At 45.0% G+C, this 14,140-nt stretch overlaps 1 protein-coding gene across 2 annotated transcripts in view; it reads right to left on the bottom strand.

Moving 5' to 3' along the window:
• LNX1 (ligand of numb-protein X 1) overlaps positions 1-14,140 on the bottom strand; it is a 178,623-nt gene that overhangs the window by 101,928 nt on the left and 62,555 nt on the right. For both annotated transcript variants that reach the window (XM_082728300.1, XM_082728301.1), the window contains one exon: positions 1,985-2,470. In XM_082728300.1, the coding sequence (XP_082584426.1) occupies positions 1,985-2,376 (392 nt within the window). In that variant the 5' untranslated portion in view covers positions 2,377-2,470. The remainder of the gene's footprint in view (positions 1-1,984; positions 2,471-14,140) is intronic.

Raw genomic sequence — 14,140 nt, 5'->3', positions numbered from 1 at the left:
TTTTAAAAAAAAAAAAAAGAGAGAGAGAGAGCAAGAGATAGAGAGAAACAAAGAGATTGACAAACAGAAAGAGAGAGACCTAGAGACAGAGACAGACAGACAGACAGGCAGAGACTGGAAGGTTGTATGCTGCTCCCTTTGAAGATGGGGAATGAGGCCACAAGCCAGGGAAGGCAGGCAGCCTCCAGGAGCGCGGTAAGGAAAAGAAGGGAATTCTATCCTAGAGCCAGAGGGAATCAGCCCTCCCAAAGCCTTGATGGGACTTCTAACCCTCTCAACTATAAAATAACCCATGTATGTGGTTTGCAATCCCTGAGTTGTGATCACTTGCTACAGCAACAATGGGAAACTCATACAGCTCCCATAACAACGGTAGAGGATTCAAATGTTGGGAGCAGGGACTGTGTTGGGTGCAGGGAGCTCTACCAGGACCTTTGTCCTCCACCGCTCCTCACCTCCCTAGCCAGTGAGGCCCCTGACTTAGTCCTTTGACCTGCCCCAGACCTACTTTCCTGTAGAGAGTGCCTCCCCATGCTGGGCCAAACTTCCAGCAAAGGTCACAAAGGGACTCCCTCACCCCCTTATTCTCTGGCCAGACCTCCTTCTGGGCAATGAGAAGAGAGGTACCCTAGTTTAGATGCCAACAACAGAGAGTCAGAGGCAACCCACAAACCTGAGTTAGATGCCTTTCATTCAATATCCTGGGGGCGAAAAGTAAGTTCACGGACATAATTAGCATGGATAATAAGTGCTACGCCTTACAGCTGGCCACTGGCCTGGATGCAAACTCCCATGTCAGAGAATCTGCCTGTCCTAACAAACAAAGACTCAGATTCATAATGTAAGGTATGTGACCTTTAGAAAAAAATACCTGCACCTACCTCTTGCCCTTGTCATGACAGGAACCAAGGTAAACACTAGTTTCCACATTTCCTCTTATGAATAATTATGGTATTACTGTTCACCCTCTCTTACGCACCTTGAATGTTCTAAGAGAATGTCTCATGGGCAATGAGATCAGGGCTGTCCAGAGATCATTCACTGGGGATGCCCAGGAACATGACGATGTAAGTGGACAACATAAGGGGCAGACAGGTGCAGGGCATGGTGCTGGCCACCAGCAGGGGTGGTCACACCATCCCTCTGCCCCCTCTGTGTACCTTGCCCAAAAACCTAGCAGAAAAGTCCCTGGAAGACAACACTTGTCTACATTTCTCCATTGAAAACTTGGTTGACAATACCTCGCATCTCCTCAAAGAAGAGTTGGGCTTTGTCAATTCCCATACAGAGGACATTTTAATAATCATGAATCAAATCGGGAGACTTCTTTTTTCTGAAGAAAAGATAAGCAATGCCTGACAGGAAATCTTCTGGGGACCATGAGCCCCAGGGAAAGACCCACATCAGATCTTTCCAGGATTGCTGACATTTCAGAATGCACACATATGAAATAAGCCAGTCACACAAGGACAGATACGGTACGATTCCTCTTCTGTTAGGTTCCTAGAGCAGTCAAGTTCATATAAGCAGAAAGTAGCATGGTGGTTACCAGGGGCCAGACAGGAGGGGATGACGAGTTTTGGCTTGATAGGTATGGTTTCAATTCCAGAAGGTGAAGAAAGTTCTGGAGAAAGGATGGTGGTAACGGCTGCATGACAATGGGAATGGACTTAAGGGGGCTCAACTGTACTCTTAAAATGGTTCGAGTGGCAAATTTTATGTTATGTGTATGTTACCGCCATAAAATAACCCACTCCGCCTCACCCCTACACACACCACAGCTCTATCTCATGCTGTGTTCTCACACTGAACCCTAGGAATCCACACCTAGAAAGTTCCCTTTGCGTTTACCAGCTGCAGAGAAGAAGGCATGTCGCAGAGCCCTCATCCCCAAGGATAGCACTGCTCCAGGGGGCAGACGAGACCAGCTGTCCCACCCAGAGAGGATGGAGCTGTGCGGGGCAGGCCCACGAGGAGACCCTACCTTGTCTGAAAGTGCTGCTCCAGGTCGCAGCGCTGCAGGACCTCGGTGCAGTGGTCTGAGAATGGGCAGGTCACCAATAGCTTGTTGACGAGCTTGTTGACAAGGATGCTGGAGCGCTTGCAATGCTGCAGCACCAGTGGCTTGCGGTCCACGGGGCAGAAGTCCTTCTCCACCAGGAAGTTGGTGAGGCACGCGGTGCAATACGTGTGACCACAGGGTGTGTCCAGAGGGTCCAGCAAAGCTTGCAGGCAGATGTGGCATATGAGGTCATCGTCCACATCTTCGGTGTAGGTGTAGAAGTGGTTTTCCTCAGGGGAGTGGGCTTGGCCACAGACCGCACACAGGGGTACAGGGCTGGGATCTGGGTGACAGGAGGCGTCTGGCTGGCTCATGGTCTGCTGGGGAGATGCTCCGACAGGGAACTGACCCAGGAAAACAGGGTGTCCTCAGGAGAAAGTCAAGATCTTCCAGGAGCCATCCACAGACCTGAAAGAGAACAAGACAGCTCATCTTTGTTTTCATGACCACCTGAAGACTTGCCTTGCGATGGACGTGAAATTCTGCCACCAGCGGGCAGGGAACCAAGCTGTGATTCAGAAGGCCAGGGCTCACTGCCCACCCTGGTGACTGACATGACCTTGGGAAAGGGACCTTGCCTCCTTATGCCTCAGTTTACTATCCATCCTAGTGGTGATAATGTTTACCTTTAACACCCTCACTTTAGGGTGGGAAAGCCCATCGGGTACTATGTGGGAAATGCTCAGAGAAACTCAAAAGAAGTGTGCCCTAAGAAATATAAATGGTTAATAAAATTCAGTTAGACCAGTGATTCAGAAAATGCTCTGTCAGGGGATACCTGGGTGGCTCAGTTGGTTAAGCCACTGCCCTCAGCTCAGGTCATGATCCCAGGGTCCTGGGATCGAGACCTGCATCAGGCTCCCTGCTCACTGGGAAGCCTGCTTCTCCCTCTCCCACTGTCTACCACTCCCCCTGCACGTGCTCTCTCTCTCTCTCTCTCTCATTTTGTCAAATAAATAAAATCTTTTAAAAAAATAAAATGCTCTGTCAGATTGGGACAAGAAGAAAAACAGTTAATAAGCTAGTAACTTTTTCTTATCTTTCTTCCCAATTTTCTCTAAAACTCAGAAAATGTAGGACATAAGAGCCTTCAACCAAATCATCTGAGAAGAAATGAGAGCTGCCGGGTCCGTTGTATTTTCGATGTGCTGAGGGAATGATCGCTTCCGTATGCACTTCATCCACTCAGTCAGTCACTTAGTGGTTACGTGGGCTCTGGGCCCTCACTGCCCAGGTTCAAATCCCACCACTGCTGTGGGCCAGTGATTTAATCCATATCTGTGGGAGGAACATGGTAACAGCCTACCTCTTAGGGTTGCTGTGAGGATGAAATGAGATATGAGACATAGAGCTCTTACAGTCGTTTCTGGAGTACAGTAAGTGCTCAGGCAGTTATCAGCTACCATTTTTACATGCATTTGTTACCGAATTTATCTGTTATCCCATCTAGCTCCATTGAGCTAGAAACTGAAAGCTATAGTTTCTATAACTGGCCTTTTTTGCTTTCTTTTAATAATACGTGCACACACACACACACACACACACATATTTAAAACTAGTGTAATACTATCACACTATGCATTTTCCTTTGGGATAGGAGTCCAAATAATAGAGATTTTAACATTCCTGATTAATAACTAGAAGCGTCTTGGAATCATTCAATAAATATGTTTTGAGCACCAGCTCTGAGATAGGCAGTAAACTGGGTGTGGAGGAGACCTTCAGGGAAGCTTTCAAGAACATGCCCTTGCTCTCATGGAGTCCCCAGTGCAGGGGAGGCAGGCCTGAGCACAGGTACCTGGCAGCCCGCGTGACCAGTGCGGACAGAAGCGTGCACTATGAGACTCTAGGTGGACTGTCATGAGGATTAAAAATCCTGCACCCTCTCTCATCCACTGCCCCCTTGGCTTTCTTCATTTTGGAAAGTAAACAAAAAGACATTAGACATTCCTCCAGAACATAAAGACCCATGAAGAACCTAACAGGAAACCCGCTGCATTTGGAGATGCCAGGGCATCCCTAAACCAAATTCCATCTTTTTTCTCTATCAGATGAAGTCCAAGGTTGTTTGTAGGAGTGCAGCCTTATCTTAAAAAGAAAAGACATTGATTTCAGGCTCTCGCTGGGTCAACTTCGTGTTTACGCTTCTGGACTTAAAGTACGCCTGAAAGAACACTCTGGTCAAGGGGTTGAAGAAAAATGTCCCGAATGCGAAAACATTCAGAAATCACAGCATTTTATTTGGCATCGAAAGAGACCACAGAAGGCTAAGGTAGAGAGTGCAGAACGGGGTGAAGTTGTTCTCTAGTCAAATTTCATGGAAACATACACAGCTGCTATGTGTCCTCAAGGCTGATAGAAGGTCCTGGAACCACAAAGGAAATGCTTTAAGTGGCATGAAAAACAGTCCAAAAGTCAACAAGAAAACGGAAATGGGCCACCCAAAAGATGATCGTCCACTACAGGGGAAAAAAGTGCACACATTTGGAACTCTGACAAGAGTTCGGTCCAACGCTCCCACGTGTCTGGGTCCTGTCCATTCTTTCTCGTTGTGCTGTACTGGGAAGCGACAGGAACGCAGTTGCAACTCTGGTTGTGCCCCCCAAAAGTCAACTTCACATTTCTGGGTCTTATGGGTGAAATGATGGAGCTGGACCAGATTTTTGGTTTTGCGGATGGTGTTCTGGAACATGCCAGATGCCTCAGGATCTTCCAGGGGAAGGAAGATGGGAAGGCAGTTTGGGCAGAGCTGTGCCCCCCCCACCCAGTTCCAACTCCATTTTTATGTCTCTGACACATCAGTTTCCTTATACTATCCTGTTGGAAGAACTCTAGTTTAAAAAAAGAAAAAAAGGCCAGCCACCAGACCGATTCCATAAAGTCCCTTTCAGCAACAGAGTTCTAGGATTCTATGCTAATTATGCAGAGGGTTTTCCTTTGTTCTGGGTGGTCAGCTTTTGGGAAAATCTTTTTTTCTTTGCTTTCTAACAGTTTCTGAGCATTTACCATGTGCCCGGCGCTGTCCTGGAGGCCTTGTCTAGACCCTGTTCTTTAATCCATGCAGATCCCCCGGGGGGTTGCTGGGTTTTGTTTATTTTCATTTAACTGGTGAAGAAGTTGAAGTGTGATTTGGAATTAACTTGCCAGTTTCACCAGAAAAGAAACAAACCAAGAAGTGATGATGACTTCAGCTTCTGTTCCTAACCGTTTCGCTGTGCTGTGTCCCAGCACCTTTCTGCATCATGACTGGTCAGAATGTAACTGGTCGACTATAAGAGCCCCAGGAAATGAGGTTTAAAATCTTTGCAGGGGGGCGCCTGGGTGGCTCAGTGGGTTAAGCCGCTGCCTTCGGCTCGGGTCATGATCTCAGGGTCCTGGGATCGAGCCCCGTGTCGGGCTCTCTGCTCAGCAGGAAGCCTGCTTCCCTCTCTCTCTCTGCCTGCCTCTCTGCCTACTTGTGATCTCTCTCTGTCAAATAAATAAATTAAATCTTAAAAAAAATAAATAAAAAATAAAATCTTTGCAGGCCCACTGCTAACAGATTTTTTTCCAAGGCTCTGACTAAAAGCATCCTTTGCCTTTACTGACCTCTGGAATGCCCGAGACCAAATGGATGGAATGGACAAGCAAAGACGGCGGGTTCTAGCTCCAATCCCAATTCTTTTTTCTTTCCTTTTTTGTTTTGTGAAGGGAAATTGGACTTCCCCGGTGCTTGTGCATGTGATTCTGAATCAGATTCCTGACATAATATTAATGTAAATACTCCTGTATATATTTTCCAACATTGTTTTAGACTAAATAAAGCCTAAATGAATAGACACAAATTATGAGAGAATTGGGAAAAAAAAAAAAAAAGCCGCACGGGCTCTAAAGAAAGAAGTAGGTAGACTTTAAAAAATATGATTAATAGGGGCGCCTGGGTGGCTCAGTGGGTTAAAGCCTCTGCCTTCGGCTCAGGTCATGATCTCAGGGTCCTGGGATCAAGCCCCACATCAGGCTCCCTGCTGCAGAGAGCCTGCTCCTCTCTCTCCCTCTGCCTGCCACTCTGCTTACTTGTGCTCTCTATCTCTCTGTCAATTAAATAAATAAAATCTTTTAAAAGTATATATGATTAATATAATTTGAGGTGTCTTCTTTCCAGTTTACATCTCCTAAACACATATGACGTATCGTGTTTTTAAGACATGTATGTGCCTTGCTGAACATAGATAAGAAATTATCTAAAATCATTATGGCTTAAAGGTAAGCTATTTTTTCTTCTAAAAGTAAGTGAGACGGCCCGTCACCTTGGAGTCATTCACGTCCCTGAGTGCACAGGTCTTCAGCACTTCTGGCCCTGGCTGAGGTGAGGGGACAGAGCTGCAATCTGGCTTTCCCGCAGTTTGGAGAAAGAGAAAGGAAGTCAACCCTCTCCTTGGGTGTGTGTATGGGGCAGGGCGGTGAAAATCGTGCCCTTCCTTCGTAGAACCCTCATGTGGTTTAGGAATGATCTTTTCCGTCTCTCCTGTGATTCGAGGTGCAGCAGAAGCCCAGGGAGACTTTGAGAGGTACGTGGAGTCCACCAGCATAGTGGTGAGAAGTGCCCGGAAAAGTAAAACTCCCCATCCCTGCTTCTTTTCTCGCCGGGGTATGGTCACACCTAGAATTTGTACAGAAGCTTCTTCCACCTAACTTACAAATTCTGAACATCTCTGGCAGACAACAAAGCCACATTCCAGAGCCAACGTGAGCCAGCACTGTCTGTGAGCTCATGAGAGGTCATTTGTATCTTGTCACCCGCATGTTAAAATCCAATAGTCTTAAGAACAGCTTTGGGGATATAAACTGTTTGGGAGAGGGAAAATGTCTGCATGACAGAACCTACCAGAACAATGGGGTCCCTGGTGTGCTGGCGTCCTGCTAATTCTCCTTTAAATGCACCCTGGCTTTGCAGAAAATGGTAACCCGAGAGAAAATCATACACTGTGCTGGAGAGACAATGGAGAAATACGTCATGTGGCAGGCTGCACTGACAATTTCACATTTTCCTCGTCCTGAAAGGACAAGACTTGACTCCACGGCTCCTCCTGAATGGCTGTATGAGTCACAGCTTTACAACAACAGTGATGGGATGTCATATTCTTAAAAAGAATTCATCCTCTCAGTCAAAGGCAGTGTACTGCATTGGACTTTGACCTTGACAAAGATGAAACATTGATAGTCATAGGCTCTTTGTGTTGAAAGGGACCTTGAGAGAAGGTTCCTACATGAAACAGCCCTTTCCTACCTTCTAAAATAGATCGTCCTGCATTGGAGAGCTCGAACTTCTAGGAGGAACAGTCTGCAGATGGAACAAAAATTTGCTTCTCTAGAACTCATCTATTTCCTCCATGGGTGCCAGTATTTCTCCTAGGAGCTGTTTAGAACATGTCACATTCAACACAACAACAAAACAAAAGAATATGTCAAATTTCTGAAGTCCCTTAATTACTGGACGACACCCCATTTCCCACACCCACCCCTCCAGGTCCAGCAGCCTTAGCCTTTCTGGCATTCCTTCTAGTTTCCCTAGACTCTGTGAGGCTGACCACTCTCTTCCAGAAACTCCCTTATGGTTCAGGGTCCCTCCTACAGTGTACGGGTAAAATGAACCCCAAAACTCCAGGACAGCATGAAACAGACTAACTGTGCACAGAGCCTAGGACGGCGTCTGCTTTCTCGGGCCACTGCGGTCACTGTAGTCCTGGCCTGCTCTGAGCCAGACACTGCCCTGAGGCCTGGAGAAAGCTATCAGCAATTCCTGAGCCCAGAGGGGAAAACAAAATCCAGGGCAATAAAGTGGAAAAGCAGCGGCTGGGAACACAGTTTAGAAAATGCAAAGATACTTAGCGGAATTAGGTGGATTTATTTAAACAGAAATTCCTCACTGGCTAAACACTTGAGTATCGAAATCCGCAGCATATCCCGATCCCAAGAATGAGTGGTATTTGGGGCTCTGGACTTTCCCATTTGTCTGCGAGGGTGCTTATATTTTGATACATCTTGTTCTCAAATGTACTGACAACCTGAACAGGAGCTAAGAGAAATGCAAACCATTTAAAAGCATGGCAAGTCAGAGATCACTGTTTCATCCAGAGGGCAAACCTCCATGAACACTCACTGACACCCCCAATAAATGAAAATGAAAAAGTTAAAGAAGTGAGGCCATGGGCAGTGGATGGAAGGCCAGTGACAGGAACTGGAAGTCCCACAGCTCTGGACATGCCTCAAAAAAAAAGAAAAAAAGAAAAAGAAAAGAAAAGAAGAGAAAAGGAAAGGAAAGAAGAGAAAAGAAAGGGAAAGGAAAAGGAAAGGAAAAAGACCAAGACAAAAAGCTGCACAAGGACTGGAAAAAAAGTGTCTAAGGAGGTGTCCTAGACACCTGCCCACCCCCCCCAGGTGAGCCTTTCACCAAAGGGCTTGTAGTTGGAGGAAGAATTTGCTTCCCATGAGAGGGAAGAAGTGACATCTAAGCCAGGCCCCGAAATGATCACCAGATGATTGAATCCCAAAAGAGCCTTGTTTTGAGAGTGTGTCGTTAAGTGACAAGCATCCTCTCCAGCAGGGACTCTGTGACCCTGTAAACAGTGTGAGGTTCTGCCCTCCTGTGATGGGGCTGCTTCCTGGGTTCTGCTGATGTGTTTAATGTTGTTCAAAATCTCCTAATCCCTTCCACCAACCCCAGTGTTTTACACAAACCCATAATGACTAAGAACCCCTATGCTAGAGGATTTCCGAGGAAACTTTCAGCTTCAAGAACAGAGCTGGAGGGTTTTTTGTTTTTGTTTTTTGTTTTTTTTGTTTTGTTTTGTTTTGCTTTGTTTTTAATCATTGGGGATGCTTTGAACTTTGGATGAAGCTATGCAGGGCAGAAGGATTGCAGGACAGGGTTCAAACTGGTCATGGAGGCCACACCTTAGTGCAGAGATCCCAGTCAGTCCGGAACACCGTCCCGGACCGTGAAGACCAGAAATACGCTCATGCAGGAATCGAATGGAAGAGTGCTGGGAAATTCATCACATCGGTGGCCTCATTTCTCTTTCCAAAATAATTATCAGCTGGCATGTTTGTCGAACCACGGCCTGCCATGACCCTGCCCGGAACTCCTAAATTAGATTATTGGTGGGGGTGAGGGGGAGTGATTGCCAAAGTTAGCGCAAGCTCTATCTCTGTCTAGCAAACAAAGTAGATTTATAATTACATTTTAAATTATAGAAAGACTGTGTGAAACTTGGAGGTATCAATAAGGTACCATCAATTTTTAAGAAATACCAACTGTGAACTAAGGGACATAAGAGGGTGAACAAATGCTCTGGGGGCTCTTCCTTAGCTTCTAGACACATCAGTAATAGGGAGGAATTAAATGCTTTAGGGACCTGAATAGAAATGGTCACACCTGGGCTAAAAACTGTCTTTGAACCAAGAGGGGTTGAAGTGGGGGCTGAGGGAGCAGGGGCACCATATACATTTCCAGAAAAAGGAGCGAGAACACAAAGAAGGCAGGTGGACTGTTGCAAAGGTCAGGGTTAGGTCTGATCCTACTTCTTATCAAAATCCATGATCTCCAAGAGAGAGCAAGCAATTCACTCCTTGCATCTTCGAGTGACACCAGCCTGCATAGTGTTGTCTACATTAGAAGGGACAGAAAAAATAAATCTAAATGGTCTTTAAAGACGTCAAAATATCTTCAAGAAATTAAAGGAGACTCAAATTGAGAGGAGACAATGTCTGGAGTCCAGAACCCCAAGAGAAGTGTTCATGTGTAAAGAGTCCCAGGGGGCAAGTGGATCAGATACAAGCTTTAGTAGCCCCGGGAAGATCTTTTACAAGCTGCTTGGAGAGGAGCTTTGCCTCTCTTGACTGAAGATTTACTGCCTCTCGCCTCGGTATCATGGCACCCCTTTTCCTACCTGGGTTTGTTTGTAAGAACTCTGTCCCAGAAAAAAAAAGTCTTTCCATCTCCTGGTCTACCAACATGATGGAATGGAGCTGACCCCCTGCCAACAACAAGAATGAAGACAGACTATTTTGGCTTGACCAAGGACTCTGTTCATGCAAATACTTGGCCTAGGATCTTGGGAAGAGCTAACGTCAGAGGAGAGGCATGGAAAAGCAGGCTGATGTTCTTCTACCCAAGGCTGAAAAACATATTCACGAAATGCTTTTTTTTTTTTTTTTAAACAGATAACCAAATTTTATAGAGGGAAAGACAAGGTGAAGGAAGATATTTGAATTCTCAATATTGTTTCTGCTATATTTTAATTCTATATATATTCATTGATCACCTATGCCATGCCTGGCCTTGGTCTTGAATTCTGTGGGACCTCCCATAAGGAATTCAATTTTATCTTCAGTAAGTTTAAGTCTAATTAGAAAAAAGGAGCTTACTTACAGAAAAAAATGTTAAAGCACTGCAAAAAAAAAAAAAATACACAATGAGTATGGCAAGGAGTATGATCTGTGTACCACCCCCTGCCCCCCCACAGGAGACAGAGACAAGTTGTGGAGGAAAAGAGGTAAGAAAACAGTATAATGTGACCCAGAATGGTTAGGACAGCTCGTGGAATAGTAGGGTTTCAGGGCAGATCATCAAAGATTAAGGGTGTTTGGACAAGTGGGAAGAAATTAAGGTAGGGGAAGAGCCTGAGCAAATCCCCCAGTCAAGGAAGAGAAATAGACATATTGGTGTTTGATGACCTGTACATGAGGATTTTAAAATTATTTAAGAAATCATAGGACTTTGAGTTGGGTAAGAATCTTAGATTCTCCCCAAGAACAAGAATCCTCCTTACAAAAGCCCTATAGGATGGTCTATCAGCCTCTGCTTGGAACACCTACAATGACGGGGAGCTCATTAGTTTTCCTACAGCTAAATGCTTTCTTTTTGTTACTTGGACGTTTCAATGTGACATAGATCACATTCACTCCCTCAAAACATGGCAAGCCCCACCCCCCATTAATGAGGGAATTGGTGGTTTCTCTCTTGTCTTTCTTTTTGTCTCTGGTTCTTCCAGTTGTCTTCCTTGATAGTTGAGGTGGTAGTAAAGGGTCCACCCAGGATGTTCTCTAGTTTGATGAGGTCCCTTTGAAAACATGGCACCCAGAAGTGGACATCTACCCAGTTGTGGTCAGATGGTTCAGTGGAGGGGTTGCTTCCTTAACCAAGGTACTACTTGTATTTCAAAGCAACATAAGATGGCCTTTACTGATTTGATTTCGCAGATACATTACACTATTGACTGAAAAAACTCAGCAGATCTTTTGATCATAAAACACTATTTTGCCTTGAACACAGAAATACATGATGGAAAAAAAAAAAGAAATACATGGTAGTGGTGAAGGCTGCCTATTATAAACTCTCTTTACCTATTTTTTGACCAATATTTCAGCCTCTGCAAGGACAAAGAATCATTCTATATAAGTAGTGGGAGAGCCTAAGTCTATGAATGTCAGGTGGGGTGTGTGTGTGTGTAGCAGGTGGAATGTTGGCTTCCTAAAACATCTTGCCCTGTCCTAATCCCCAGAACCTTATCAGAAAAAAAAAAAAAAAAAAAAAAAAAAAAAGGCCCTTGAAGATGAATTGAGTTACGGATCTTGAGATCATCTTGGATTATCTAATTTACCTCAAATCCTATGACAAGTGTCTTCATTAGACACAGAAGAAGAGAACACACCCACGTAGGAGAAGGTGATAGGAACCCCACAAGGTAACAAATTCCAGGAGGCATCAGAAGTGGGAAGAGGCAAGGAAGGATTCTCCTGGAGCCTTTTGAGGAAGCAAGGTCATGCTAACACCTTGATTTCAAACTTCTGGCCTCAGAAGTGTGAGAGAATAACTTTTGTTGGTTGAAGCCACCAGGCTTATGGTGATCTGTTATGGCGGCCTGAGGAAACTAACAGAGAAAGCTCTGTATTTCCTGGGGTGTTCCCCCCTAGAATGGGGGAAAACATCCCCAGGATCCACACCAACACTTCCCTCCATGGTTTAGGGATATGGAAAGTAGGTTGGGAATGACAGCCACTTAGACTGCTCCATTCTTGTGGAGGCAGTGCTCCCCTTGTAAAAAAAAATGTAATCATTTTTTTTTAATCCATTACAAAGTTAGAACGCAGATGTTTCCACGATGACTGGTAAGCCAAGTTTGCTAGCGCCCCCAGGGGAAAAAGACTACAGAGACACCAGCTGAGTGTGTGTGTGTGTATGTATTGTAGAGCATAAGGCACATCTAACAAGGATACTGAACGAGAAGTTTTGAAAACACTAGGTGACTCATGTATTAATGTGAGTACGTAGGAACCTAACCGCGCAGCGTTCTATTCAAAGACGGCCACGTGACTGCCAAAAGCAGTCATAGGCAAGTTATGCAAATCATCTCCCAGATGGCAATGACATATTTACACCTCACCATCATACATGTGCTGTTGCCATGCTCTGTGCCAAGAGGCTATTAAAGAAAATTCTTGGAGAGTTTTCCACTCTGCTGTTGGTGAAGCCTTTTGTGTGCCTGTGACAAATGCATCAAACACAAGAAGCAAATAAGAGTCACTGGAAAATAATGGTGGAATTTAAATCCACACATTCCAAGGCACAAACGAGTGATGTAAAAAACACCACCACCAATAACAACAACGTGCCCTGTGAATTGGGCCAGAACCTACTGCAATGGTTATACTAGGGTAGAGTCAATTTACCCCGTCAAAGAGCATGGTTCCCAACAGCAAGGGGAAGAGGTTCCTTCAGAAAGGCAGAGGAAGAAGGGCAGGGATGAAAAGAATAGAAATGAAGAGATTCTCGTAAAAACTGTAAATCTCAAATTCGGAAGTCATTTTGTCTACTCCCTACCTGAGGCAGGAATCTCTTCTTCCTCCTTTTTTTTTTTTTAAGATTTTATTTTATTTGACAGAGATCACAAGCAGGCAGAGAGGCAGGCAGAGAGAGAGGGGGAAGCAGGCTCCCTAACGAGTAGAGAGCCTGATGTGGGGCTTAATCCCAGGTCCCTGGGATCATGACCTGAGCGGAAGACAGAAGCTTTAACCCACTGAGCCACCCAGGTGCCCCTTTCCTTCTCCTTTTTAGAATATGGTAGAAAATAAAACATAATAATGATTACTATTTAAGTAAGCAAGGCACAGTGCTGGGTACTCTACGTGTATTTTCTCGTTTAATCATGAGACTATTGCTATAAGATCAATATAACCTCCATTTTATAGATGAATACATGTGTCATTAAGGAAACACAAATTCTCTCTGGCATTCACTCATTCATTTTTCAATACATACTAGACACATGTAAACACAGCAAATAAACAAATATTCCAAACATACCAAGAAAAAATAACCTTCAGTGTCAGGGGAGTCAGTACCCCAAAAAAGGCAACCTACTGGATTTTTGGACCGCTCTCATTCTTAGAAAGTTCTTTCTTATATTGATCTGAGAGGTGTCTCCATGTAACTAAGCAATAGGTCACTGTGGTGTCTTTGTTCACTTAGAACAAAAGGAGGTAAGAGGACATGGTGAGGGTAAGGGGTTTACAGGAGGCAATTGACATTCTTGGTTTCTCATTTCAGTTAAGAGCAGTTTCTGTACTTAACAACATGTCTGGTTTTCATGTTAACCCTTATTCTTTGGGGATCACAGATGGCCAAATCCCATGAACCCAAAAAGAGAGATGTAGTCTTCCTTGAAAATAGTTTTGAAAAGCCCTTGATAGCTTGGAGGCACTGTCAGAGGACCAGAAATATGCCACCCACATAAAAGCGAGTCTGCGTGGTGCCAACCCATAAATATCAGGAATAGTTATGTGTCACCTGCAGGAGGTCCATGAATGCTGAAGTGATGAGGAGGACACATATCAGAGCCACCCTCGTGAGTCCTCTCTTGGCAGCGTCTTATAAGAATGGCCTTTCAAGTGGTCAGAATCCCAGCAGCAGAACCTCTTTTCACCACTCAACTGTGGAATTCACACCCAAAAGGGAGACACTGGAAGCCAGGGAACTGGGAATCGCTGCTCTGGGAGAACCCACTGTTTATGGACCTCATGGAATCCTCCCACCACAGG

Source organism: Mustela nivalis (genome assembly GCF_964662115.1).
Source record: "Mustela nivalis genome assembly, chromosome: 4".
Taxonomy (NCBI): Eukaryota; Metazoa; Chordata; class Mammalia; order Carnivora; family Mustelidae; genus Mustela; species Mustela nivalis.
Note: the sequence above shows the minus strand (reverse complement) of the source record. Positions and strands in the feature narration are given on the sequence as shown.